The 27754-nt window shown below is 52.9% G+C and overlaps 2 protein-coding genes across 4 annotated transcripts in view; one reads left to right on the top strand and one right to left on the bottom strand.

Annotated features, from left to right (window-relative positions):
- RUSC2 (RUN and SH3 domain containing 2) overlaps positions 1-17626 on the top strand; it is a 54757-nt gene extending 37131 nt beyond the window's left edge. For all 3 annotated transcript variants that reach the window (XM_053407888.1, XM_053407889.1, XM_053407887.1), the window contains 8 exons: positions 847-990; positions 2775-2851; positions 7498-7672; positions 9023-9128; positions 9756-9802; positions 11351-12326; positions 15019-15195; positions 16818-17626. In XM_053407888.1, coding sequence (XP_053263863.1) covers positions 847-990; positions 2775-2851; positions 7498-7672; positions 9023-9128; positions 9756-9802; positions 11351-12326; positions 15019-15195; positions 16818-16998 — 1883 coding nt within the window. In that variant the 3' untranslated portion in view covers positions 16999-17626. The remainder of the gene's footprint in view (positions 1-846; positions 991-2774; positions 2852-7497; positions 7673-9022; positions 9129-9755; positions 9803-11350; positions 12327-15018; positions 15196-16817) is intronic.
- Positions 17627-19998: 2372 nt separating this feature from the next.
- FAM166B (family with sequence similarity 166 member B) lies at positions 19999-27754 on the bottom strand. The gene is made up of 6 exons (XM_053407890.1): positions 27501-27754; positions 25678-25892; positions 24166-24329; positions 22688-22826; positions 21391-21597; positions 19999-20272 (listed from the first exon to the last, which is right to left on the bottom strand). Exons 1-6 carry the CDS (start codon positions 27566-27568, stop codon positions 20175-20177), a joined length of 891 nt encoding a protein of 296 aa, XP_053263865.1. The 5' UTR covers positions 27569-27754; the 3' UTR covers positions 19999-20174.

Here is a 27754-nt window from a genome sequence, read left to right as displayed (position 1 = left end):
ACAGCAACTGATTCTGATTTAAGGCATTCATAGCTTGGTCTTTAGCCATCCCTCTGATAAGGACAGAGCCACCGAAATGCTAGTTTCGTCCCTCAGGGCAGAGTCAGGAGCTGTGCAGGGCCAGGCAAAATCCGCCCGGCCCCTGGTGTCGCCTGAGCCCTGCCTAGGATGTTGCTGCAGGGAAATGTCCCTGGATATTGCCTGGGAGAGACCCCTCCCAGCCTCAGCAGGTCCTCCTGGTGGGGCAGGACGCCCCCCTCTGTCCCCCCCTCCCAAGGGAGCTGCTCTCCCCTTTTCTGTGGGGAAATTGGGGCTGGAGGTGAAGGCTGGCTGACAACAGCCCCCTCCAGCCCCAGAGCCAGCACTTGTTCCTTCAGGACGGGTAAAAGAAAGGCCTTCTTCACGCAGCGCAGTGTTGAACTATGGAACTCCCTGCCACTTGGGTGGATTTAAAAGAGAATTAGACAAATTCGTAGAGGATCAATCTCTCCCAGTGGCTGCTAGCCATGAAGACCATACTCTGCCGATAGTCAGAGGCAGCTTTACTTCTGGATCCCAGTTGCTGGAAACCCTAGGAGGGGAGAGTTGCTCTTGGGTTCGAATCCTGCTTGCGGGTTTCCCATGGGGGCATCTGGGTGGCCACCGTGGGGGCAGGAGGCTGGAATAAATGGGCCCCCTTTGGCATGATCCAGAAACAGGGCTCTTCTTTTGCTCTAATAATAATAATAATATTAATAATAATAATAATACCCTGCCCATCTGGCTAGGTTGTGCCAGCCACTCCGCATGTCACAGAGGAGCTGGATCTGACCCTGCCCGTCTTTTCCCCCTCCTCTGTCCCTGCAGGACATTCCCTGAAGCAGCCACAGCTCAGCTACTCTGACTTCTTCCCGGACTATTTCTCCTTGGCGGAAAAGCCCCCGGCCGAATTCTGCCTCTCTCCGGACGGCAACACAGAGTCCATCTCCATCGATCTTCTGCAGAAGAAGGGTGAGGCCCCAGCAGCACCTGTGGGGTGCCAGGCAGGGAAGTGGGGCTCTCTGCTCCCCCCCCGCCCTGCCCTTCAGCCAGATACAACTGAGCAAAGGGCTTGGGGGCTCTTGGTCCCTGGGGGGCATCAGTCTGAGTGGCGATTGACAGACCCCAAAAGTGTCCCCATAGTGCATGAGGAGCCCAGATAAAGGAAGGAGAGTGTGGGGAGGAGGGGGCTACCGGCTGGGTGTCCTATCAGGGGCTGGGGGGCTCCTCCTGCATGCACGTTTTTTGCCGTGTCCCAACGACAAGGACCTGGGAGAGACCAGGGTTCAAATCCCCTTCCAGCCACATGAAGCTCACTGGGCGACCTTGGACCAGTCGCTGCCTCTCTCAGCCCAACCTGCCTCGCAGGGTTGTTGTTGAGGAGGATGTTGTAAACAAACACCTGCCCTTTTCTCCCTTATGGGGTATCCAAGAGCCCATATAGAGTCCTTACGTAGGTTCCCCATTGGTAGGAGAAAATAACAGAGGCCAAGCAGAGAATATTGAGAAGCAAAGCAGCCAGTAAGCCTGATCTTTATTGATCTGTTGCAACAGGGTGCTCCCCTCACCCGCAGGAGAGAGGAGGGACCCAGAACAATGGTGTGCAAGCCCTTATATAGACTTTTGAAATTGCCACCCTGTAGATCAAGACCACCCCCAGAAACCACATACATACATCACAGAAGGGGTGTAACCTAAGACCACAGCTCAGATACATCATACCTACATCACAGAAAGGGTGGTCTACAGCAGAAATCTGCGTGCTTTGTTTACCTCCTGTCTGCCAGGTTACCTGTTGAATGCTCAGTTGATTGGATTGCCTGGGGAGCCTGGCCAGTCTTTTGTAATGATAAATACTTAGGTCCTGAGCCAGGTCAGGCTCACACCCTATTCATATCTTAAGACAGGATTTGTGAAGGAAAAGACAATGGGGAGGCTTTTCCATTTTCCTTTGAACTTGCAGATAAAACATTTGGTCAGTTTGGGAATCAAAAATGGTTCCAGGTCGGTCTTCCTGTGCTGATCTCTGTACGTGCTTGGTTGGTACACCTATGAACATTTAACATATACCTAAGACCTCAAAATTACTATCACAAGGGGGAACACTGCCTTGAGATCCTGGGAGAAAGAGATGAGAAACAAATAAATGAGAAAAATTATAATCTCTCCCCCTGCCTCCCGCTTAAGCTACCGGCAGTTGTGGGAGATGGCCTGTGTGGGGAGAGTCAGTGCTCCAGCGCATGGGCCAGATCCAGTCGCTTCCTCCCCTCCCAGCACAGAACGAGTCTTTGGGAAATTTGGTCCTTTCTAGTTTATCTGAGTGCCCCATCTTTGCATGTTCCAGATGGCAGCAGCCTCACTCGGGCACTGAAGCTCTTGAACACATTTTGGGGCTGAGCCTCGCCCCCAGTCTGGTCTCTCTCTCTCTCTCCTACTCAGGTGTAGGGGATAGGCGGGCCGCCTCTTCTGTTGCAACTGGGCAGGAATTCCTGCTGGCTCCTGGAACCAGGATTCTCCCAGAGTTCTCAAAGATAATGGAGGCAGCAGGATTACACCCTCAGATCTCCAGGTTTCCTGCATTTCAGGGGGGCGAGGGACACACCAGATGGAGCTCTGCAATTCTAGGATTCATGGAGTTTTATCCAAGAAGGAAACTTCTGGGAATGGCCTTCCTGGGACCTTCTCTGGAGTGTGGGGCAGGTGAGGGATGCATGGCGAGGGCCCTCACCCACCTGCCCTCTTTTTTCGCCCCCCAGGTCTTGTCAAGGCGATCAACATGGCTGTGGATTTGATTGTGGCGCATTTTGGGACCAGCAGGGATCCTGGGGTGAAGGTGAGCCCCAAAGTTCCTCCTTTTCTCCCTCTGCCTCCCCTCCCCTCCTTTGGGTCTAGGTGACCAGGAGCAGCCAGGATCCTCCATGGGCCCCCAGAGCCCTTCCTTGCCTTTCAAGACATTGGCACCACCATTGCTTGCGCCCCCACAGCCCTTGTCCCTTTAGCGCAAGTAGCAAGAGCCTGTCCTGGATCAGGCCAACAGCCCATCTAGTCCAGCATCCTCTTCTCATAGTTGCCCGTGGGAATGTTCAGGGTGGCAGGAGAGGATATATTGTCTGATTATAGCCTTTCCAACTTGTGTTAACAAGTTCCACAATTTAGCAGAGTAACATTTCCCTTTTTAAACTTGCAGTGGATGTGTTTGGTCAGGCTTGCTAAAGCCTCTATAAAACTGCTCTGGCATTTTCCCCTTATTCCCTCATAAAAGATAAGACACGACACAGTCTTCTCTAAAAGTATAAAAAGGTTTACTCACACATCATTCTGTTCACAATCGGATCCCAGAAGCCAGACTTAGCTTAGAAAAGTAACATACATCTGGAAACTATCTCATAAGAAGACAGTCCCTTTGTCCTCTCTGGGCTGGAGGACAAGAGAGCATCTTTGGCTAAGCAGATGTTGCTTCTTTGATGCATATAGTCACAGAGAGAGAGATGGCTGCCCTGCCCTGTGCTTTTGTTGTTACCTGCACAGCTGAGGCCACGCCCACCTCTAGTCACATGCAGAGGAAGTCTGTAAGTCTGTCTCAGCCCAGAAGGAAACAGGAAGTTTACCTGCTGGCTGGACAAACATTCCTCCCCATGTGTAAACATGCTCACTCTAGGAATGTTGTACTTGACTGCTCTTGTGTTTCACATCCCACAGAACCAGCAAGCAGGATTCAAATCCAGGGTGTTCTCTTAACCCTCTTTTAAAGCCATCACTGCCTCCAGTGGGAGGGAGTTCCATAGCTTCACTCTGTGTTGCGTGAAGCAGTTGTTCCTGCTGGCAAAGTGCTTCCTTTTCTCCCTCCCGAGTCTTCCAACGCTCAGCTTCGTTAATGATCAGGAGAGCAGTGGGCAAGTGGGGAGACGAGGCCAGGGCGTCCCATGGTTTGCCAGGTCCCAGGTCAGCTCCCAAAAAGGAGCCCTTTGTGAGTCAGGATCTGGACCCCTCCCTCTCCTTGAGGAGAAGCCTTTCTTGCAGCAATCCTGGGCAAAGCTTCATAGGAAAACCTGGCAGGAGAGTAGGAACCCAAGCCCATTGAATCCAGGCTGTGGGTGCAAGGGGACTCTGCAGAATCTTGAAAAACAATACAGTCATACCTCTTGTTACGTTTGCTTCAGGTTGCACGTTTTCAGGTTCTGTCTCACGGCAACCCGGAAGAACCGGAAAGGGATACTTCTGGGTTTCGCCACTCGCTCATGCACAGACGCGCAAAATGACGTCATGCGCATGTGCAGAAGCGGCGAATTGCGACCCATGCATGTGCAGACACGGGGTGAGTTCCTTTCAGGTTGTGAATGGGGATCCGGAACGGATTTCGTTTGCAACCAGAGTTACCACTGTACTGTAGCTCCCTCAGGGAGTTGGAGATGTTTAGCTGGGGAAGAGGAGACGGAAGGTGGGACAAAACACGGGCGGGAAATGCTATAAACAAATCAGAAATTAGATCGTTATAACAAAAGGGGGGGAACCCTATGGAAAAACACGTATAAAAATTCTCTGCTCTCTGGCGCCATCTGGTGTGCGCATGTTTATAGCACATTCAAACAGTTGTGTCTTTGCCGAGTCCTGAGAGGAGATCTCAGGGGTTGCCACAGGGAAGATGGAGCCAGCTTCTTTTCTCCTGCTCTGTACGGTAGCACCAAAACCAGTGTGGTGGACTTTCCTCCACTGGAGGTTTTTAAAACAGAGCTTGGCTGGCCATCTGTCAGAGATGCTTTAGCTGCAATTCCTGCACTGCAGGGGGTTGGGCTTGAGGACCAGATAGATCAGTCAGTAGAGCATGAGACTTAATCTCAGGGACACAGGTTCGAGGTCCCCCTTGGCCCAAAGATCCCTGCAGTGCAGGGGGTTGGCCTGGATGACCCCTGGGACCCTTCCAGTTCTGCAATTCTGTTATTCTATGACCATCCCCCTCTGCCAGTGGGAAATGTGTCTTGCAGCAGGAGGGTTTTGTTTCCCAGAGACGGGTGTGTTTGGCAAGGGAGCCTCGCCTGTTCCTGGAAAGGCTGAGACATCTGCAGCCGCGTGACCCTGCCCTGTTCCTCAAACTGCCTCCAGCTGCCCCCCCTCCAGGGTTTATGTATCGCTTATTTATAGTAATCCTGAGGATTTGCAGCCAAGACAGGTCACAGCCTTGAGCATCTCTTAGCGCTGCAGAGCTTGAGGCTTCTGCAGTTTGGTCTGGGCCGAGTTCAAGTCTGGTTTCTCCTTAATCTTACTGCTCTAATCCCGCCTTATCTGGTGGGGGCAGAAACCCTGACCTGGGGGGGGGGAGAGAGAGCTTGCAAGGAGACGCAAGGAATCGAGCACACTGACCAAACAGGCTGGGTGGGGGGCGTTGCTCCAGACCCCCCTTGACTCAGTGCGTGGCCTTGGCCAAGTCGCTTCTCAAAGTTTGCGCTTGCTAAAGGGAAAGGATGGGGGCCTCCTCTGCAGGGGTGTTGTGCGTCATCGGCCTGGGGGAAAGTGCTCTGGGGTGCATCCGTGGGAAGGTTCAGGGATGCAGGAGAGGATATATTGTCTGATTATAGCCTTTCCAACTTGTGTTAACATGTTCACAATTTAGCAGAGTAACATTCCCCTTTTTAAACTCGCGGCGGATGCGTTTGCACAGGCTCGCTAAAGCCTCTCTAATAACTGTTCTGGTATTTTCCCCTTATTCCCTCATAAAAGATAAGACACCACACAGTCTTCTATCAAAGTATAAAAAGGTTTACTCACACATCATTCTGTTCACAATAGGATCCTAGAAGGCAGACTTAGCTTAGAAAAGTAACATACACCTGGAAACTATCTCTTAAGGAGACAGTCCCTTTGTCCTCTCTTGGCTGGAAGCATCATTAGAGAGCATCAAACAGGATGAATCTGAGCCTGGTCAGATTTATTGACTTGCCTACTGCAGGAACACTTTGTCTCTCTGACTCTTTCTCACCTTTAAACCAGAGATCATAGAATCACAGAATTGGGAGGGACCCCTAATTCTCCTCTAGTCCAACCTGCAGCAGTGAGTTCCGCAGGCTTAGGTTCGGAAGGTCAAACAAGACTACAGCCAAGAAATTGAAGCAAACCAGCGGCCGGAAGGCCTGATCTTTATTGTTGCAACAAAATTCCAAACTACACCATAGAAGAAGCGGACAGTAGCCCCAAACAGTGAGTTATGTCAGTTTTTAAAAGTTCCCCAAAGTTCCCCATAATACATTTCCAGAAGCATCATCAAGACATCACAGAGATGTCGCAGAAAAGGTGTGGTCTCAGGTAGAACCTGAGATCCAGGCATGCCCAAGTCACTCAAATACAGTCTTTCAGGCTTACTCCATCAAAGTACAAAGGAAAGTATTTACGGTTCCCTGGTCCCTGAGTCAAGTCAAACAGATCCCTTTGTCTTATCTGGGCTTCATCCCACTATGGGACTTTAAAAGGGGGTTAAGAGAACACCCTGGGTTTGAATCCTGCTTGCTGCTGTTCCATAAATTTATTTATTTTATTATCTTCTGCATATCCAAATTCATTTAGTTTGCTCATTTAATTATCTGCTTTAAATATATACTCTTATGAAACTGCAGGTTATTACAATAATCCTGCTAATGCTTTTATCTGTAAATATTCAAGACGTAAACCATTTCCATTCTTTTAGAAAAAGTTTGTTATCTTGATTTCTTATTCTTCTGGTAAGTTTCACCATTTCTGCATATTTCATAAGTTTTTGTATCCATTCTTCCTTTGCTGGGACTTCTGCTTCTTTCCACTTTGGGGCAAGTAAAATTCTCACTGCTGTAGTAGCACATATAAATAATTTTATATACAATTTAGGTAGTTCTGTCCCTATGATTCCCCAAAGAAAAGCTTCTGAGTGTTGTTGTTTTTTAAATAAAAGTTATTTTGTACATCCTTTTCAATTCATTGTATATCATTTCCCAGCAAGCTTTTTTAAAAAACATTTTTTTACTAATTTTCCAAAAACAACAAAAAGTAAAAAACAACAATACATATTCAAACATAGAAAAAAAACAGAGTTGACTTTCCCCTATTCCTTTCCCTGGTTCTATTGTTTATCATCATACCACATGTCCATTTAAAATTATAAAAATCATTTAATTATAAAATCATTAAAATTAGTTATTGTCCAGCCATAATGTCTTTACAAGTATTTTTAAAATCCTGCTAATGTATTAACCTGTGTACACTGCTTCTGTAGATATGCAATAAAGTCCTTCCAATCTTCTTTAAATTCATTGTCATCTCTTCCTCTTAATTTCAAAGTCAATTTTGCCATTTCAGCATATTCCATTAATTTCACTTGCCAGTCTCCTTTAGCTGAGACACCTTCTTCTTTCCAGCGTTTCCCAGTTAGCTTGAACCTTCCTACAAGACCACCCCATATGGTCAAAGGAACCTTCTTTCTCTGCCGTCCTCTGATTCTCTCCCCTCCTTTCTCAGGCCAAACTGGGGAACAGCTCCGTCAGCCCCAACGTGGGGCACCTCATCCTGAAGTACCTGTGCCCGGCCATCCGGGACGTGCTGAGCGACGGGCTCAAGGCCTACGTCCTGGACGTCATTATCGGCCAGAGGAGGAACATCCCCTGGAGCGTGGTGGAGGCCTCCACCCAGCTGGGTAGGCAGCGCAGGGGTCCGGGGCGGCAGTGGCATAGCAAGGTCAGCTGGTACCCGGTGCAGAAAATTTCTGGTCACCATTGAAATTTTTTAATTTTTTGCCTGCAAAAATGGTTTGACTTTATTTCACTTTATTTCATATTTGCTTACCACCTCTGGTAACAAGTAGGCAACTGTGGACAGATACTCACCGCATTTTTCGCTCCATAAGACGCACCTGACCATAAAACGCACCTAGTTTTTAGAGGAGGAAAGGGGGAAAGCCCCGTTTTTGGAGGATCAGCTCAAAGTTGTTGAGCTTACTTTGCAAAGGGAAAAAATCCTGTTTTTATGGGGTTCAACTCACAATTCTGCAGCTTCTTTACGAAAGGAAAGGGAGCAATTTCTACAGTTCCCAGACAGATAGTCTAATCAGCCAGTCACATGTCACTGGGGAAACAAACAGTCTCCGTCCGCAGAACATTCAACAAAGCAGGGCAGGGGGGCGGAAAGGGAGCTAGCAATCGACCGCACATTCACTCCATAAGACACACAGACATTTCCCCTTACTTTTTAGGAGGAAAAAAGTGTGTCTTATGGAGCGAAGAATATGGTAAATCTACAGGAGGGATTGTGTTTTGGCTTGTGTTGTTTTATTTATAGCAGGCATGTCCCAAGAGACTGCGATCTACTCCCACTATAAAAAATTGGCAGTGAGCTAGCAAAAGTTGTTGAGGGAGGCAGCGGGCGTACCGTTTCAGCAGCGGGAAGAGGTGGCACCCGGGGTGGACCACCCCCACTGCGTCCACCTTGCTCCGCCCCTGGCCACCTGACTCAGAAGCTGAAACCCAGCTCCCTTGGCCAATCAAGCGAGATGACGCCGCAACCCCAGAGTTGTCCGCGACTGGACCTAATGGTCAGGGGTCCCTTTACCTTTACGCAAAAGAAAACCCAAATCTCAGAGTGATTTATAGAAAAAGTTTAAACAATAAACTGATGAGAAAAATTAGCAGAAACTATTTAAGACTTTCGAAAAGTTGAAATAGCAATAAGCTGAAAACAGATGAAAACTGGCGTCACCTTTAAGCCGAGAGTCACCCCCTTCCAGGCCTGTGGGGGCATCCTTCCCAGCCCCTCCCTCCCTGGCAGGTCTCTGGGAGGTGGGAAGCTCTCCCCGGGTGCCAGCCCCTCCCAGCCCTTCCCCTGGGTTCCGGGCCGGGTTTCCTCGCAGGCTGGGTGCTCTGCCTGACCCCCAGCTGACTGTCTCTTGGGGATGTTGTGTTGCGATACCTGCCTTGCAGGGGGTTGGACTAGATGACCCTCGGGGTCCCCTCCAACGCTGCACTTCTGTGATTCTCCCCTTCCTCCCCAGGCCCCTCCACCAAGGTCCTGCACGGCCTCTGCAGCAAAGTCAGCCAATACCCGGAGCTGACCAGCCACTCCATGCGCTTCAACGCCTTCATCCTCGGCCTCCTCAAGTAAGCGCTGCTTCCGCCATCTCACGCCAGCCCTTTGGGGTGGGCCTAAGGGGGGCGGGCAGAGGGGGGGGAGAATGTGAGGGAAACGAGCAAATCTCCAGGGCGCCACCCCCCACAATAAAGCTAAACGCTCCCAAAGTCTGTGCTTCACCTGTGGTTTCTGCATTGCAGGGGTTGTGCCTTCAGGTCCCTTGCAACTCCACAAATATGTGATTCCAAGGGAGGAAGGCAAGGGGTTCCATGGAGCCCCCCCCACCCCTTGGCTGCTGCCTCATAGGAGACTTTTGTGCTTTAAAGCCAAGCCTGAAGACTTGGGGGAATCTCCATCTCTCCGTGAGAGAGACTTTTCTGCCACCTCACAAACCAGAACTCAAGTCTGATTCTTGCATAACTTTCTGGCCAGCCAAAACTCCCATGGGGGCCTTTCCCCACAGTGCTGGTCCCCACATGGCAGCGGGGCTTTCCTTGGGGGCTCCTGTAACGCTCGAAACTCCTGCTATCAGCCTGCCTTGCTTCTGAGTTTGGCAGCTAGGGTGTCCTTCCTGCCAGGCCCACACTTGTGGGCCCTGGACATGAGACTGACCGACTCAGCCTCTCTCTCTCTCTCTCTGCTTTCTCCTCCAACAGCATCCGGTCCCTGGAGTTCTGGTTTAACCACCTCTACAACCACGAAGGTAAGAAGAGGTGGCTGGGAGGTGGGGGGGCAGGTGGTTGGGATCTTGGCCAATGGCCGGAAGGAAGATTCTGCAGAGCTGCCCACATTGGGTTGAGCACCTTGCCGGGGGAAGCAGGAGAGCGCCCTGGTCAGGTCCGAGAAATGGGGCAAGATGAGCCACGGAGAATCAGCCTTGTTTTGGCATTGTGAAGGGTGCATTGAGCATTTTGGGGGTGAGCGGAACTGGGGAGAGAGCCAGGCACCTGTTCTCCACAGCTTCCCCAGGAGGCAGGGATGGCCACCAACTTGGATGCCTTTAAAAGAGGATCAGGCCAGTTTGTGGAGGCAGTGGTGTAGCATGGGTTGCCAGTGACCGGGGCAGGGAAGCCACCGAGGCTGCAGGAGTGCCCCCCCAGAGCCAAGCAGGGCTGTGCTGCACTACCCACCCACCCGCCTGTGCTGTGGGGGGGCCTCCTTTTCTCTCTTGGAATATCTGATGCCATGATACCTACCCTGTTTCCCCGAAAATAAGACAGTGTCTTCTATTAATTTTTGCTCCAAAGATGCGCTAGGTCTTATTTTCAGGGGATGCCTTATTTTTCCATGAAGAAGAATACGGTACACATTTATTGTCTAATTGTGAGTCAGCCAGACCCCGCCAGGGCAAAGCGAGCAGCAGGGGGCAGCTTGTCCTGGTGGCGATGTGGGCTCTCTCGATTTAAAGAGACCTCGCACTGCCTGAACAGCTCTGGCTGCACTGCGGCCAATCAGTGAGCTGCGTGACGGCGTCCGCCGCTACGGTCCAGAGGAGTCAGACACCTCACAGTAGCTTCGGGGGCCTTATATTCCCGGGAGGCCTTATGTTCGGGGGGGCTTATTATTGGGGAGGTCTTATTTTCGGGGGGATGCCTTATGCCCTGTTTCCCCAAAATAAGACTTACAGTGGTGCCTCGCAAGACGAAATTAATCCGTTCCGCGAGTCTCTTCGTCTTGCGGTTTTTTCGTCTTGGGAAGCACGGCTATTAGCGGCTTAGCAGCTATTAACGACTTAGCGGCTTAGCGGCAAAGTGGCTATTAACGGCTTAGCGGCTTTAAGAAAAGGGAAACAAACTCGCAAGAACTCGCAAGACGTTTCGTCTTGCAAAGCAAGCCCATAGGGAAATTCGTCTTGCGGAACGACTCAAAAAACGGAAAACTCTTTCGTCTTGCGCGTTTTTCGTCTTGCGAGGCATTCGTCTTGCGAGGTACCACTGTACTTCCAGTTTTGCCTCTCGCTGTAAAATAAGACCTAGCTCATCTTTGGGAGCAAAAAATAATATAAGACACTGTTTTCGGGGAAACAGGGTATTACAGCGAGAGGCAAAACTGGAAGTAGGTCTTATATTTGGGGATGTCTTATTTTCGGGGAAACAGGGTAGGAGAAAGGCTTCGGTTTTTTTGGTAAACGTTAATTTGAGCATCTTTTTAAATTCATGGTATATAAGTTCCCAGAAGCTCTTCATTTATTTTTTACCACTCCACCACATGTGGACTGAATGACAACCCGCGGTTCTCCCTCTCCCTGCAGACATTGTCCAGGTGCACTACCAGCCGGTGGGCTTCCTCTCGCTGTCGCACGGCGTGTGCCAGGGCCTCTTTGAGGAGCTCCTCCTCCTCCTCCAGCCCCTCTCGCTGCTCCCCTTCAGCCTGGACCTCCTCTTTGAGCACCACCTGCTGCAGATGGGCAAGGAGCAGCAGCAGCAGAAGGAGATGCTCCGCGTCCAGCAGGGCCTGGTCCTCTCGGCCCACTCCACCCTCCAGCTGATGAGGAGCCGGGGCGCAGCAGCAGCAGCAGCAGCCATGGGGGCCGGCGGCAGCACCACCAGCAGCAGCCTGGAGAGGAGCGTCGGTGGCTGGGGGGCGGCGGAGCAGGACCGCGGCCGGGAGAGCCATGGGGGCCCCCCGGTGAAGGCAGCAGAAGAAAGGGTCAAAGGCGAGGGGGCCCCATTGGTGGCGCCCCCCGGGAGGGAAGCAGAGTCAGCGCGGTGGAAGGGGCCCCCCGAGCCCAAGAAAGACAAGCAGGCCAGCTGGTGGTACCAGCTGATGCAGAGCTCCCAGGTCTACATCGAAGGGTCGGCGGAAGGGGCTCGCTTGGCCCGCTACGAGCGCAGGAAGAAGGGGGTGGCGGGGGGGACGCCCTGGCCAGCCGAGCCCAAGAAGGGGCCTCCACCACGGGAGGGGGTGGTGGAAGGGGCCGAGGCCTGCCCCATCGCGGAGGTGCCCCTCCAAGACAGACCCCCGGCGGACGTAGCAGCGACAGGGACTGAGCCTCGGTGGAAGGCAGAGACCCCCCCTGCCCGGGAGGCAGCAAAGGAGAAGACCCTCCGGCCGTTCTGGATGGGCAGCCCCCCGGACTCGGTGCTGACGGAGCTGAAGCACACCAGGGAGAAGGACGCGGTGCCAGCCCCAAACCAGGGGGGTCCCCAGGAGGACAATGGCACCCCCAAGTGGGGGCACCTCTTTGGTTCCCGAAAGGCGCCCAAGGAGCCCAAGCAGGCCAACAGGTAGGTGGGGTGCGGGCAGCAACCTGGGGGTGGAGGAGGGTGCTGGCAGTTTGGGTGCACCCTAGAGCGGCCAGGGATGGGCAGAGACCCCAAAGACCGGGAATAAGAGAAGGGGGTCTCCGTGGCACTTTGACCTCAAACTTTTTGCAAAGGACATGCCACTGGCCTGGAGGTCTCTGAGTTGATAGTACAGTGGTCCCTTGGTTCTCAAACTTAATCCATTCCGGAAGTCTGTTCCTAAACCAAAGCATTCCCAAACCAAGGCACGCTTTACCATAGGAAGTCATGCAAAATGAATTAATCCATTCCAGACTTTTAAAAACAACCCCTAAAACAGCAATTTAGCATGAATTTTAATATCTAATGAGACCACTGATTCATAAAATGAAAGCAATAAACAATGTACTGCAGTCACACAATCCATCCATAAGTAGCTGAACTGAGTTCAACACAGTCACAAAAACAAAACAAAAAGAGCTGCAAAAACAAAAACGCAAAATAAATAGCAAAAACAGACAGACCTCAGCGTAGCACTCAAAACGGGACACATTCGACTTCCGAAAAAAGTTTGCAAACCGGAACACTTACTTCCAGGTTTGCAGTGTTTGGGTTCCAAGCACTTTGAGTACCCAGGCATTTGAGAACCAATCTGAGATTGTGGGGTGCAGAAAGGGAGCCCCAAGGACACTGCCCCCCCCCACTGTGCCAATAACTCTGGCAATAACGATGAGGCTGGAACAGAGGAGGAAGCAGGGTGAATGTCACTCCAAACAAGGGGACAGTCTGCTCTTCCTTTCTCTGGGGTGTTTACCTCCCGCTTCCCCTTCAAGGAGGCAGGCATGGCTTTCCGCCTTCCTGTTTTAGCCTCACAACAACCCGGAGAGGTAGGCTAGGCCGCCCTGAGGTCACCCAGAGAGTTTCGTGGCTGAGTGGGGATTTGCACCCTGCTCTCTCCCAGGTCCTAGTCCAGCGCTCTCACCACTGCACCACATTGCCGCTTGTCCTTCGAAGGAGCCCGATTGCTGCCCTGGCACCGCCCTGGGATGGCAATGGCCCCCCAAGGGCAGCCTCCCTCCCTGCAGCTGCTCTCCTGAGCCACCCCAGTTCAGGGCTGCTGGTGCAAAGGCCTGGGGGGGGGGCAGACCCAGGTGCATCTTTTGCACCTGGGACATTTCAGAATGGAAACGGAAAAGGGGGTGAAGAAGGTTGAGCAGGCAAAGGTGGGAATGCTTAAAACTATAGATGTTTCTGTGTCTTCATCAAGCAGCACTGGATTAAGACCTTCAAAGGCCCTAAGCATATAAAAGATTTTGTTGCCCCCCCCCCATATATCTAATTCAAAATACAAACAATAACAAACCATCAAATAAACTTTTATTTTTTCAAAATGAAACAAAACCTACAGTGAGATGGAAAATAATGTTCATTTCCGTGCATTTGTATTTGAAAACTTTTCTCTTACTTGTTGTTTATGAATAGATGTTATTAGGATTTATACAGGGAAATACAAAACTTAATATCATATATCTGGGGGTTTTGGTCCAAATCAAAATATTGATTTGGATTCAATAAAACTCGTAGAGAAAAAGAAATGCAGAGAGGGAGATAAAGAAGAAATAGACAAGAGATTTAAAAGGTGGGAGAATAATAAAGTTCAAAAGTTAAAGAACTTCCGATTCTTCATTTGACTGCTGCATATAAGCAATACAGTCATACCTCATGTTGTGTCCGCTTCAGGTTGCGTTTTTTCGGGTTGCGGACTTCCGAAACCTGAAAGTACCAGAACAGGTTACTTCCGGGTTTCGGCAGTCACGCATGCACAGAAGCGCTACATTGCGCTTTGCAGAAGCACAGAAGCGCAACCTGTGCATGCACAGACGCGCAAACACGGGTTGCGAATGCTGCGGGTTGCGAACGTGCATCCTGCACAGAGCACATTCGCAATCCGAGCATCCACTGTATTCACATCCCTACAAAGCTACTTTCTATAAGCAAATATTATCTTCCATCCTCAAATCCAAATGCCATTATTTCAAAACGTCTATGAGAAGTTTCCAATCTCCCATAAATGTTAAGAATGACTTTTCTCTGCTTAAGCATGCCAGTTTTTCCATCTCAGACATTCTCCCATTGCTGGTAGTGACGAGTCCTTCCATCTCTGTGCATATAAAAGTCTCGCCCGCGGAATTGAAGCAAAGCTCCAGAGACCTTTTCTACCTGTATAGCTGGAAGTCCCACTTCCGGTGAGCTCAGGCGGTGTGCTAGCAGCCTCTTCTCTGCACTCCTGCTGGAAGAGATAGTTGGGTGGCCCTTATGGCGGCTAGGAAGCCGTTCCTCTTACTTTTTCTAATTGCTAAGCCTGTGCTCAGATCCTCCAAACTAACCTTATGTCACACATCTGCTTCTGTACTTAGTTCTGCCTCGTTGCAGAGTTCTTCTGTTGGGATTTTTAATGTACAGCAATTGTGACCATTAATGTTGAAAATCTGGCAATGGGAAATTTCTGTGGTGCCCCTTTGATGACCCAAGCACAAGCTTCTTTTGCTGAATGGTTAATCCAGCCCTGCTGTCCAGGCTGAACCCACAGGGTATGGCGCGCTGAACCCCAATCTTTCCCTGACGGCTGCCTCTCACGTTTTTTCTGTCGTTCTCTGATCCACCTACTGGTCTTGACTTCCTTCTCCCCTTCCAGGCTGCCCTCTGGCTGGCTGAGCCTGGACCGCTCCGTGCTGCAGCTGATGGCACAGACAGTGGGGGCCACGGTGTGGAGAGAGGCTTCCTCGGAGCCTGAGCGGCTGGCGCCGGACCCTCCTCCCGCACATCCCAAGCAGCCACTGCCGGACAGGGGAGGCTCCCCCGAGACACCCTGGTGAGGGATACTGCGGGGCAACAGGGGGTGGGGGTGGGGGCAGCCGCAGGGCTGGTGGGCCAGGGGGTCTGTCTCAAGGATGCTCAAGCTAGAAGGCTTTTCAGGGGGTTTTCCCAGAGGCCCAGGACCTCCCCTCTCAGGGACCCCTCAGGCTTGTGGTCCTGGCAACCAGTCCAAGGGGGTCTATGGAAAGCCCTGCGGGGGTGAGAACTGAGCCCCTGGCCTGGGCGGGGAGCAGAGGCCTGGATCTCTAGGGGGGAGTGTGAGGGGGCTGGGCTCAAAAGCAACCTCAGGTGAGGGACGGAGAGCATCTGTGGCCCTCAGGGTGCTGAAAGACACCCCCCCCCATGAAGCCAGGGGTCTGGTGAGAGTGAGAGTGCAGAGACATGGGGGGAGGCGCTTGAGGCTGCTCAGCCCATCATAGTTCTTCTCTCTGACAAGCTTCCTTTCTGGTTTGCCCCCAGCCCTTGCGGCCGATGGAAGTGGCCCCAGAGGCAGCTGGTGGGCTGTGGCCATTGTGCCCTGTGGGAGAGGAGGAGCCCTTGTCTGTGGAGAACCCCCCCCCCCCATGCTGCCCCACTGCCCCTCCTCCAACAGCCAGTGGTGACCATGCAATCCTGGAATGTCACACTTGGAAGGGAGCCCCGGGGAACATCTAGTCCAGCCCACTGCCAGGCAGAAATCACAGCTGAAAGAATAGGGGCCCCCAACCTCTCCTGAAAGGCTTCCACTGAAGGAGAGGGTCTCGGGGGCAGCTGCCCTTTCTCCTCCCCCACAGCACCCCAGATCTCCTGCCTGCCAGGGGCTTTGAGGGGGACTCTCCTTCACTGGCAGAGTAAGCAGAGATTGGGTGGCCATCTCTCTCTGTGATTCCTGCCATGGGATTAGATGGGCCTTGGCAGCCCCTTCCATCTATGGCTTTAGGATTCTAGGATTCCTTGGAGGTTTCCCAAAAGCGTTTGGGTGTCTTTCCGCCAGGGAATCTTGAGCTGGGAGTCCTGCCTTGCAGGGGGTTGGACTAGAGGACCCTGGGGGGTCCCAACCCCCTCGGCAGTGCTGTGATTCTACAAAAGCCTTGCCTGGGCAGGGAGGGGCTCCCCCAGTGCCCCCAGGAGGGCTCTCAACCCCTGCCTGCCTTGTTTAGGGAAGCTTTTAATGTCTGATTCTTGATTGTGTTTTTAATATTTTGTTGGGATGCGGGTGGCACTGTCGTCTAAACCACAGAGCCTAGGACTTGCCGATCAGAAGGTCGGCGGTTCGAATCCCCACGACGGGGTGAGCTCCCGTTGCTCGGTCCCTGCTCCTGCCAACCTAGCAGCTTGAAAGCACATCAAAGTGCAAGTAGATAAATAGGTCCCGCTCTGGTGGGAAGGTAAACGTGTTTCCGTGTGCAGCTCTGGTTCGCCAGAAGCGGCTTAGTCCTGCTGGCCACATGACCCGGAAGCTGTACACCGGCTCCCTCGGCCAATAAAGCGAGATGAGCGCCGCAACCCCAGAGTCAGTCACGACTGGACCTAATGGTCAGGGGTCCCTTTACCTTTACCTATTCTTGTTGCAGGGTATAAATAATCAATTGTTGTTGTTGTTGTTGTTCCCTCACGACCCCCTCCTTCCCTCCGCAGCGAGGTCAAGGCCCTCTGCCACCACATTGCCACGGAGGCCGGGCAGCTGAGCTTCCAGAAGGGCGACGTCCTGCGCGTGGTGAGCAAGGTGGACGCCGACTGGCTGCGCTGCAGGCGAGGGGCAGAGAGCGGCTTGGTGCCCATCATGTACGTCACCCACATGGAGGACGAGGACTACTGACGGGGGCCGGGGGCGGCCGGGGAAGCCCAGAGAAGCACAGACCCACAGCGCCCGGCCGTGCCCCCCCAGCAAGACAGTGTGGGGCGCACAGGCGCCTCCTCCTCCTCCTGATCCCGTCTCCCGATCTCCTCGCTGTGAAGGAAACTCAGAAATCACTGCTGCTCTCCGCCTTCGCCCCCTGTCCTGCCAGGGGTCTCCTGTTGCCAAGTGTCATTGCTGTGCATGCTCCTCTCCTCTCTCGCCCCCAACAAGGAACTCTTCACCTGCTTTGCCCCCGGGGCTCGTCCGGCATAGACCTTCGGCCGCCAGGACTGCCGCTTTGTGTTGCAGGGGGTGGACTGGATGGCCCTTGGAGCCCCCTTCCTAAGTAGGGCGGTGCAGCCAACCCCCAGCATGCATTGCTCCGCCTCCATCTCGGGGGGGGGGGCTTTCCCGCAAGCTGCCCCCGGTGGCGGCAGGTGGCATTGCAGGCGGCCCTGCCCTAGACATGCCCCCTCTCGAACTGTGTGCTAACATATATTAACACCCCCGTTGCATCTTGTGGCCCCCGCCACACCGCAGGGGCAGCCGGTGGGAAGGGACCTGTGCCCCGGGGAAGGGGCATCTAGCTTCAGAGGGAGGGAGGGAGGGAGGGAGGGAGGGGGTGGGGTCCCCCCAAGGGAAAATATTCCCGTCTGTGTGTCTGTGTAGTGGTTTGGTAGGGGTCCACGGCCGTTCTGTGTTAGAAGTAGGCTCGACGGTGGGCGATGCCCACAAAGGGGAATCAAGGGTGGTGGGCAGAGGGTGGCCCTTCCAGCCACAGGGGGCTGCCCCCCCCACAGGGTCCAGGGTCCTGACCCAGCAGCAGAAGGGCACTGCTGGGGTCCCCAGAGGACATCCAGGCGGTACTGGTGAAACTGCCTGCCCGTGTCTGTAACAGGGTGGGTGGGAGAAGGGTTTTCTCTGGGGTTGGGACTCCTCGCCATTCTCCCTTTCCGTTGGGGGGCGGGGTGGGGGTCCTGGTCTCTCGTGTCTCCCCCCCCCCTCTGTGTAGCCAGAGGGCAGTGTTATTGCCAAGACCAGCTAGTCGGTCGGTCAGTATTGAGGGGCTGGGCTTGGGGGTCCCGCCTTGCCCTCTCCCCAAGGGGTGGCTGCTGTTGCGAAGTCAGAGGCTCCTGCGGAAAAAGGCGCCATGTTTAATTTGTACTTCCGGCGTTAGAACAGGGTGTCTCGCCTTTATTTATTTCTTTATTTATGATGCATATTAATAAAAAAAGGTGCTGATTAAAGAGCTCCTCTCCGCTGCAGAGACGGTCGATACACCCACCCACTTCCTGCGCAGGGACCTCAGGATTGGGCCCCTCCCCACCCCGATGGACTCTGAAGCCAGGAGTGGAGGAAATCTATGGGGCGGCTCCTCCACCTGGCGGAGCCTGCAGGGAAGTTCTGGATATTGCAGGCCTTGACGCAACTCCTTGAGGTGGTAGAATAAAAGATTAATTGGAGATCTATTGGAGGATAGAGAAAAAGGTTGAAGACAAAAAGGAGGGACAAAGTGGGCTGGGGGGCAGCAGCTGCCCTTTGCCCAGCACCCAAGTGATGCCCTTGGCATAGAATCAGAGAATCGTAGAGTTAGAGGGACCCTCAAAGGTCCTCTAGCCCAACCCCTGCAAGGCAGGAATCTCAACTCAAGAATCCATGATGGATGGCCACCCAACCTCTGCTTGAAAACCTCCAAGGGAGGAGAGGCCCCTACCTTCCGAAAGAGACTCTTCCACTGTCCAACAGCTCTTATTGTCAGAAAGTAAGAGGGGGAAAGGAAGTCTTCCTCCATTTTTCAGGGCAAAACCAACGTTTCTTGCCCCTACCCCGAGTTGTGGGAGAAGCGACTCTTGACCAGTGCTTCTGGAAGGCGAGAAGAATCAGAGAGGCTTTTGCTGTGGTTTCTGCATTGCAGGAGGGTTGGGCTACATGACGCTCCCATGGTTCTGTGATTCTCCCGTCCCCTTCCCCTCTCCCTCAGGGCTTGGACCTGGCGCTTCTTTCCTATGACATGCAGGGTCTTCACTGAGCTCTGGCTCCTCTTCAAATGTCTGCGGCAGAGTTTTCGCCTTGCTGCAGAAGGTGGAGCTATTGCCTGCTGAATCCCAGAGTTACAGAAGATTCTGCTAAAGGGGAGGAAATCCCCAGGGCTGGGCAGGAGAGGACTGATCTCAGGTGGGCCCTCATTATCTCATGGGACCACGACTCCCCACCCGGCACTTGCATCTACTTAATTTTGGTCACCTGGGGTCGTATCCCAGCAGCACCTGTGACTTCCTCTTACCTTTATGTCTGCTCCATCCAAACGGAGCTACCTGGAAGCCAGAGGTGAAAAATGGGGTGCATTTGGGATGTTTTCTCTGGAGGCTGATTTCAAAGCGGTTCTGCTAATTCCTAGCAAGTGGCAACTAAATCCTGAGCACGGCTGGGAAATGTGTAGCTAGAATCAGAGACGTTTTGTGCATTTTCCAGCTCAGAAAAATAATCCTGAATTAAGGGGTTTTCTTGTCACTTTTAAGTCCCTCCTGTTTTGTGGGAGGGTTGACATGTGCAGCTTCCACATCCCAAAGTGAAGCAAAAAATGTAGACCGTTTCCTCTTGCTTTCAGGTTGAACATGCCCTGGTTGATATTATCTAAGTCTTCTAGATGCCCTGTAGGCCTCTGCCCCACATGCCACATTCCCCTCTCCCAAACTGTGCGGGACGGACCCTCTTCTTAAGACTGCCTGGCCCCGGGTGGTCCTTTCCCAGAGAGGCAGCTGGTCTCCAGCGGGGCCTCTGGCAAGAGGAAGGTTGGCGGGTGAAAAAGCTTCTCCAAAGGGTGTTTCTGGGCTTCCCAGAACATGACTGAACCCTCTGGAACAACTGGGACCTTCCTGAGAAACAGACCCCATAGATTCAAAGAGCTGGGGGAACCAGAAGGCTGTCCGGTCCACACACACCCCAGTCCAGAAGGGGGAGCTGCCCATCCATCCTTTCATCCCCACCCCCGCCTCAAAAAAGTCCCACCCGGGATCCTTTGTCTGAGGAAGAGGGGGAGTTGAAGGGGTCCTCTTCCATCCTGGCTGTCGGTTTCCCTTCCTTACACCACACACACAAAGCAAGGGGGCAGAAGCGGCTCCTGGAGGGGGGGGAGTCCCAGAGAGGGCGGGGCATCATGGCTGCCCATCCAGCACCTGCTTCTCCAGGGTGCTCTGGCCCAGGGCGTCAAAGGTGAGCTGGCCGTAGGTGTGACCAAACTGGAACTTGTAACCTGCAAGGAGACACACAAAAGCCTGAATGGAGAAAGGGGGCGCCTTCACTGCGATTCCTGCCTTTCGGGGTTGGGCTGGATGAGCCTTGGGGGTCCCTTCCAACTCTGCAGTGTCTGCCGACGCCTCCTCCTCCAGACCAGAGCATTTGGGGAAGAGTGGCAAGGGCTTTCAGGAAGCTGGAGCAGAAGGGGAGGCCCCTCCAGGCCTGCAGAGCTTCTCAACATTTCTCCAGTGAAAATAGGGACATCCCATTCCATAAGGGTAACTTGACTATTTATACCCCACCCATCTGACTGGGTTGCCCCAGCCACTCTAGGAAGCTTCCAACATATATAAAAACAATAAAACATCAAACATTTAAAAAACCTTCCCTATACAGGATTGCCTTCAGATGGCTTGGGGGTCAGATAACTCCATAAAAAAGTAAAGGGACCCCTGACCATTAGGTCCAGTCGTGGCCGACTCTGGGGTTGCAGCACTCATCTCGCTTTATTGGCTGAGGGAGCCGGTGTACAGCTTCCGGGTCATGTGGCCAGCAGGACTAAGCCGCTTCTGGCAAACCAGAGCAGCACACGGAAACGCCGTTTACTTCCCGCCAGAGCGGTACCTGTTGATCTACTTGCACTTTGACATGCTTTCGAACTGGTGGTATCCCCACCCAAATAATGTCCTACAGCTGTGGGACAGCCAGCTGGCATAGATCAAACCCCCCTTAGGGGCACCTCATCACAGCTTTGAAAGGTCTGTAAAATTTACCTCTCCCTGCAATGAGCATATTTTAAAGAAGACCCCCCCCCCAAATCCTAGCAAATATGAGGTTCCATAAGAACATGCTGGATCCGGCCAACGGCCCATCCACTCCAGCCTCCTGTTCTCACAGGGGCCAACCAGATGCCCGTTATAGGAAACCCACAAGCAGGATTTGAGCCCAAGAGCAGACCTCTCCTCTGCGGAGGCAAGAGCCTAGTCCTCATGGCCAGCGGCCCTGGAATAACTTTCCTTCCTGGACTGGTCCAAGCCTTTGTGGCAGCTCCTTTTCCTCAGGTGTCTCCACAGTCAAGCCAGGTCTCCCACAGAGGAGAAGAGCATGAACAGGTGGGGCAGCCCCCCAGCTCACCTGGAACGTAGCCCCTGTAGTGGGGCAGGAGGCCCGTGTCTGTGGGGTAGGTCTTTGTCAGCGGAGGGAGGGCATCGCAGCTGCTTCCAGAAGGCCCTTGCTTCTGCCTCCATCGCATCCGGTCAAACTCTGCCAGAGCTCGGTGGGTGATGACTGGGTAGCTTGCCCCAATCAGATACTGGGCACGAGGGATGAATCCAGTGAAGCCTGCGTTGCAGGAGTCGAGAGAGTTAGACCCACCACAGAAGCCCACCCCCCTCCAGAGCTGGTGGGGTGTATTATTATTATTTTGCAACATAAAAACACAAAACTGTAACTGAATACTAAAAAGACTACACCTCTCCAGTCATATTTAAAAGGCCATGGATTGTTTCATCAGCCCAAGGCCTTGTTAGAGAGGAAAGTTTTCACCTGGCATCTAAAGATCTGCAAGGAAGGCGCCCTGGCAAGAGCTTCCCACAAAGGGAGCCAAATGTGACCTCCGATGTGTAACCTCCTGGTTGCCAAGTATCAGCTGAGGGGCTTGAAGGCTCCTCCCAGTTGCTCCTTGGCAAGGAGAGAGCCTTTCAAATTGGGCACCAGATGCCCACCCCATGGGGTTTCCTTCCACTTGAGATCTCCCAGTCAGAGTCCCCAAGAGCAGCCAATCCCTGCCCAAGGCAGCAGGTTTTGAACTCGGACCCTTTGGCCAGAGGTCTTCCTTTGCAGCCCCACCCACCTGTCCAACTGGAGGTGTGCAGGCCAAGAGAGATTCTGATCCAGCCCTGATCCAAGGGCTAATGGTAAAGGTAAAGGGACCCCTGACCATTAGGTCCGGGTCATGTGGCCAGCATGACTAAGCCGCTTCTGGCGAACCAGAGCAGCACACGGAAACTCCATTTACCTTCCTGCTGGAGGGGTACCTATTTATCTACTTGCACTTTGACGTGCTTTCAAACTGCTAGGTTGGCAGGAGCAGGGAGCTCACCCCGTTGCGGGGATTCGAACCGCTGACCTTCTGATTGGCAAGCCCTAGGCTCTGTGGTTTCACCCACAGTGCCACCCGCATCCCTGATCCAAGGGCTAAATGTGACCTTAAAAGCCTTGCTCCATTTACTTTACAGGGGCTTGTTCTGTTTTTTGAAGGATGAAAATAGCAACAGGTGGGGGTAGTGGAGGAGAATGAGCAAGGTCATGGTACACCTGGAGGTGGAAGGTACCCCTAACTTGCCCACCCACACCCACCCCACATCTGCCAGAGGTGCTTCTTGCATTGGGAGAACATCCCGCAGCCTGGATGGGGGCAGGTGAGCCTCACCTGAGATGAAGTGCCTCTGTGGGTTGCTGTCTTCCAGAGAGTAGGGCGATCCCTGGGGCTGGAAGGCGTGGCGAGACACATATGGGGCGGCAGCTTTTGACACGGCGGCCAGGGGGGTCTTGCACTTGGGGGCGAGGCTCTGTGGGCACCAGGAGGGTCAGAGTCAGGCCCAGGCAGGCGTCTCTTTGCTGATTTTATTAAAACCCTTTGCAGCCACTTTCCATTTCAAAGAAACACCAAGGCATAGGAGACGGGGAAGGAGAGGGGGGGACTTTAAGGCCCCTCCCTAGATGATAGATAGATAGATGATAGATTAGATAGATAGATAGATAGATAGATGATAGATAGATTCAAGGGCAACCTGGGAGCCTCACAGACGTGGCCCTGGCAGATTCAAGAGGGAAGTGGGGGCCCCAGACTTTGCTACCCACTTATCTATTCACTTACTAATTTTTTAAAAAAATTATATACTGCTTGATCGTAAAGAAGAAAGCCTTAAAGCAGTTTATGAACAGACAAGCCAAGAAAATGGGGGGGGGGAGGAATGCAACAATACTGTCAAAAGAGTTAAAATGCTAAAAACAGATTAAAATGCACACCAACTTTCTAAGCATCTGAATAAGCTTGTCTAAACAAGAATGTTCTCAGCAGATGCCTCATAGGGGCCAGACAAGGCGCCTGCTTGGTATCAAGAGGCAGGGAGTTCCAAAGTGCAGGTGTCAAGTTCTTACAAATATGGAACGGGCATTATGTGGCACCTGCGGTGGTGCCCATTCCGCCAATCAAAGGGGCCGAGTCTATACCCTCCAGCATTTCTCTGATGAAAATTAGGGGCATCCTAAGGAAAAGCGGGACATTCTGGGATCAAATCAGAAACCGGGACGGCTTCTCTAAATTGGGGACGTCCCTGGAAAAGGGGGACACTTGGGGGAGGTGTCTGTGATTGATTGATTGATTGATTGATTGAGTTTATATACCGCCCTATACTTGGAGGTCTCAAGGCGATTCACAGAAAAGATCGCAATACATAAAATCAAAATAAGAATAATAATTCAATAACCCCCCCCCCGAAAAGAGCCACATTTTGTGCATGTGGGGGGGGGGAGAGGCAACCTCATAGGTAAACTGGTCCCAAGTTGCAAATGAGATGCACGTGCTGGCAGACCAGCCAGCAGCCTCCTGACCCAGCCAAGGCCCCGTCTCCAAGTAGGGCTGGAAATGTGCCCCCCATTGGAGACCCTGGAGAGGTGATGCCAGGCAGTCTAGGCCAGAGGGTGCCCACCTGGTGCCCTCCAGATGTGTGGGGCTGGTGGAGTTCAAAACACCGGTGACGGTGCTTCTTTCTAAATTTGTGCCTGCATACAAGTGTTAGCACATGCGAATCTCATGCAGGTGTTTTTTTGGTGACATGTAAGTGCCCCCCCCCCGGCTGCCACACTCGCCCACGAAAGGGCTTGACCCTCAGGTGTGCCACGTACGTGAGACTCCGGCTTGGTGTCCTTCGGAGACTCCCCTCTGGCCACCTTCCAGGCCTCCCGCTGCTCAGCTCCCCTCAGCAGCTGCCGGGCAAACTCGCTCCTGGCCTCCTTGCAGATCTCACTGTAGGTCTTGGCAAAGTGGTTTTGGGCCCGAGGGATGAATCCTGCCAGGACACAAGACGTGTTTCAACAGCCCAGGCAGCATAGGGTGAAGGGAGAGAGTGGGGGGGGGGAGATGTAAAAGGGGGGGGCTTGGGTCAGGTGTGGAGGAAGGGCAAAGCAGCTGGCAAGGTTGGCAGGTGGAGTAAGTCAGGGAGGCAGCCCCTAGCATTTAATCTTTATTGTCTCCAGAGACAGACGGACACTCACTCTGAGACCTGGGATTAAGGGCACGATACAAGTAGCCTCAAGAAAAATATGCTGCCTCCTCGTGAGCAAGAGAGCTCCACACCTTCTCCCTGAGAAAGGAAGCTCTCCGTTGCCGCTGCCGCGTTTTCCTGGGCTTGGGGAATATTCTGGGGTGGACCAGAGCATGTGCCCCATTCTCTGCTTTGTTTTCTCTATGAATATGTGTGAGGGACTGACCCAGACTTCAGCCTGAACTACGGGCGGGAAGAGTCGCTGGCGCCTCTGACCCTTGTCTCTCTCTGGCCCTCGGGCTGCTTATTTCATAAAATTTGCGCACGGCTTGTTTGTGCAAAAGCAGCGACCTCCAAAGGGCTTATGAAAACGACAAAGCAATAAAATAATCAATGAGAAAAATTAACGACAGAATTACAAAGGACTAAAAACATATTAAGGACTCGGCTACATTAGTAAGGAAACAGGTATTTGAATGTGCTATATACATGCAACACCAGATGGTGCCAGAGAGCAGGAAATTTTAAAACGCAGTTTTCCATAGATACTTTTTTTTGTTAAAACGATCCGTTTCCTGACTTATTTATAGTGTTTTCCTCCCGTGTTTAGATCCACCCTAATACGCTCGTCAATTTTCTGAGCATCTGGCTAGGCTCTTCTCGGGGCTTCTTCCCACTTAGCTTTTACCCTGCTTTTACCAGAGACATTTCTGAGCTTTAAAGCTCTGTGTCCAAGCTGTGTTCTTTGTTTCCCCCTGGAATTTCCCCTGCCAAAACCCGCTCTTTAAAACAGAAGCACAACCAACGAAAATCTGGGTTTTGCGCTCCTTACCCCTTGCTCCGATTCAGTGGTAAAGGGTTTTCGAGGGGAAAGTGCAGAGGAGAGTTAAGTGGGCATAAGCCCTAAACAAAAATAGTTTTTAGCAGGAGTCAAGAACAGTACAGTGAAACCTCCTGCCTGGTTTTTCCATCCCACCCTTCCTCCCAGAGGAGACCAGGGTGGTAATCCAGGGCCAGCCCTCCATCCCCTCGGGGGCCACAGCCATCTGCCTCTGGCCCCTTTGAGCCTCCCCTGCCCAAGTCAGGTGCCAACCGCTGCTGCAGCCCCGACCTGACTGAGGGACCTCCTGCTCTCCCCCCCCCCGGAGTTTACCTGTGTAACCTGGGATGGTTCTGCAGCCAAGCAGGGGGAGCGTTCCTCCGCTCTCGTTCTGCTCCGGAGGCTCCTCGGTGTCTCTGGGGGAGCAGTTGGGCTGCAGGAGCAGCCGGCCAGAGTGATCCGCCTCGGGGCTAGTGAGCAGCTGCGAGGTCAGTTTCCCATAAGTCTGGCCCAGCATGAACTTGTAACGGGGGCAGTACCCGCCGTAGCTGCAAGGGGGCAGGAGAGCGTCAGGGGCAAGAGAACGTGGCAATCATGGAACACAAGTATGTGGGACAAGAAGCTCCAGTTAGAACTGGATATGGAACAACTGATTAGTTCAAAACTGGGAAAGGAGTACGGCAAGGCTGTATATTGTCTCCCTGCTTATTTAACTTATATGCAGAAGTCATCATGCGAAAGGCTGGATGAATCCCAAACCGGAATTAAGATTGCCGGAAGAAATATCAACAGCCTCAGATATGCAGATGACACAACCTTGATGGCAGAAAGTGAGGAGGAATTAAAGAACCTTTTAATGAGGGTGAAAGAGGAGAGCGCAAAATGTGGTTTGAAGCTCAACATCAAAAAAACGAAGATCACGGCCACTGGTCCCATCACCTCCTGGCAAATAGAAGGGGAAGAAATGGAGGCAGTGAGAGATTTTACATTCTTGGGCTCCATGATCGCCTGCTTCTTGGGAGAAAAGCAATGACAAACCTAGACAGCATCTTGAAAAGCAGAGAATCACCTTGCCAACAAAGGTCCGTATAGTTAAAGCTCTGGTTTTCCCAGTAGTGATGTATGGAAGTGAGAGCTGGACCATAAAGAAGGCTGATCGCCAAAGAATTGATGCTTTTGAATTCTGGTGCTGGAGGAGACTCTTGAGAGTCCCATGGACTGCAAGAAGATCAAACCGATCCATTCTGAAGGAAATCAGCCCGGAGTGCTCACTGGAAGGACAGATCCTGAAGCTGAGGCTCCAGTACTTTGGCCACCTCATGAGAAGAGAAGACTCCCTGGAAAAGACCCTGATGATGGGGAAGCTGGAGGGCACAAGGAGAAGGGGACGACAGAGGACGAGATGGCTGGACAGTGTTCTCGAAGCTACCAACATGAGTTTGACCAAACTGCAGGAGGCAGTAGAAAACAGAAGTGCCTGGCATGCTCTGGTCCAGGGGGTCAGGAAGAGTCGGACACGACTAAACGACTAAACGACAACAACAAAACACAAGACTGTCGCTGGATCAGGCCAAGGTCCCATCTAGCCCTACGTCCTGTTCGGTTCCTGGGTGACCCTCCCCTCCCCAGGTTTCCTGCCGGGTTGCTATGGCAGCTGCTGTACACAGAGAGGGTAGCGAGAGAAGCGCAGCCTGATGGAGCTGCGCGGATGAGGAACGGGGGGGGGAGAGAGAGAAGGGTTGCTGTGCTGCCAGCTCCCCCCCCCCGCATTGTGATTCCTGCCCCCACCTACCAGAAATCCTGCCAAAGGGGACCCTTTCCCTCTCTTGGTGTCGGGAAGAAGCCTGCGCATCGATTCCACACACCTACACATAGGTGCCAACTCCCTGGGTGCCCAAACACCCACAAAACTCCCCATGAAGGGGCCAGACACCCACAAATTTCAGGGCCAGGGCCGTGCACGCTTCATGGCGCCCCCGGCACCCACGGTCGCAGGGCCAAGTTGGCACTCCTGCGCCCCCACAGACCCGCAAGGGTGTGAAGAGACACAGCTATATAGCCTAATCCTGACGCGCAGGAAGAGAGACACTGGAGAAAGGGCTCCCAGGAAGTTCTTCTGTCCTGGGCTGCCTGCCGGCTGCAACCTCTGCCCTTACCCGGGGATGTAGTGCGGCTCCGGGGTCATCAGAATCTGGCTAGCCTTGGGGGCGAAAGCTGTGGCCATGGCCCGTGTCGGCTCTCCGCGTCTGCCCAGGAAGGAGCGCCGAGCCAGGACGGGAAGGTGCTCGCGGTGTGATCTGGAAGGGCAGGAGGCGGAGAGGTGGAGCCTGTGCCCAGGGAAACTTGAAGCGCAGAGAAACACAGCCGGCCTGCCAGGCAGAGGGACAAAAGCAAGCAACCCGCCCCCAAC

The sequence above is a fragment of the Podarcis raffonei genome, chromosome 11 (genome assembly GCF_027172205.1).
Source record: "Podarcis raffonei isolate rPodRaf1 chromosome 11, rPodRaf1.pri, whole genome shotgun sequence".
In the NCBI taxonomy this organism is placed as follows: domain Eukaryota; kingdom Metazoa; phylum Chordata; class Lepidosauria; order Squamata; family Lacertidae; genus Podarcis; species Podarcis raffonei.
The sequence above is the reverse complement of the archived record's forward strand: the minus strand, read 5'-3'. Positions and strand labels throughout refer to the sequence as shown.

Bases quoted from the DNA above. Each gene is read 5' to 3' on its own strand.
- FAM166B (XM_053407890.1), bottom strand. From the start codon at position 27,568: ATGGCCACAGCTTTCGCCCCCAAGGCTAGCCAGATTCTGATGACCCCG. The intron at 24,330-25,677 runs GTAAACTCCGGG...GTGTCCTGGCAG, and splicing joins AACCATCCCAGGTTACACAG to GATTCATCCCTCGGGCCCAA. The intron at 21,598-22,687 runs GTGAGGCTCACC...CCTGCAACGCAG, and splicing joins ACAGAGGCACTTCATCTCAG to GCTTCACTGGATTCATCCCT.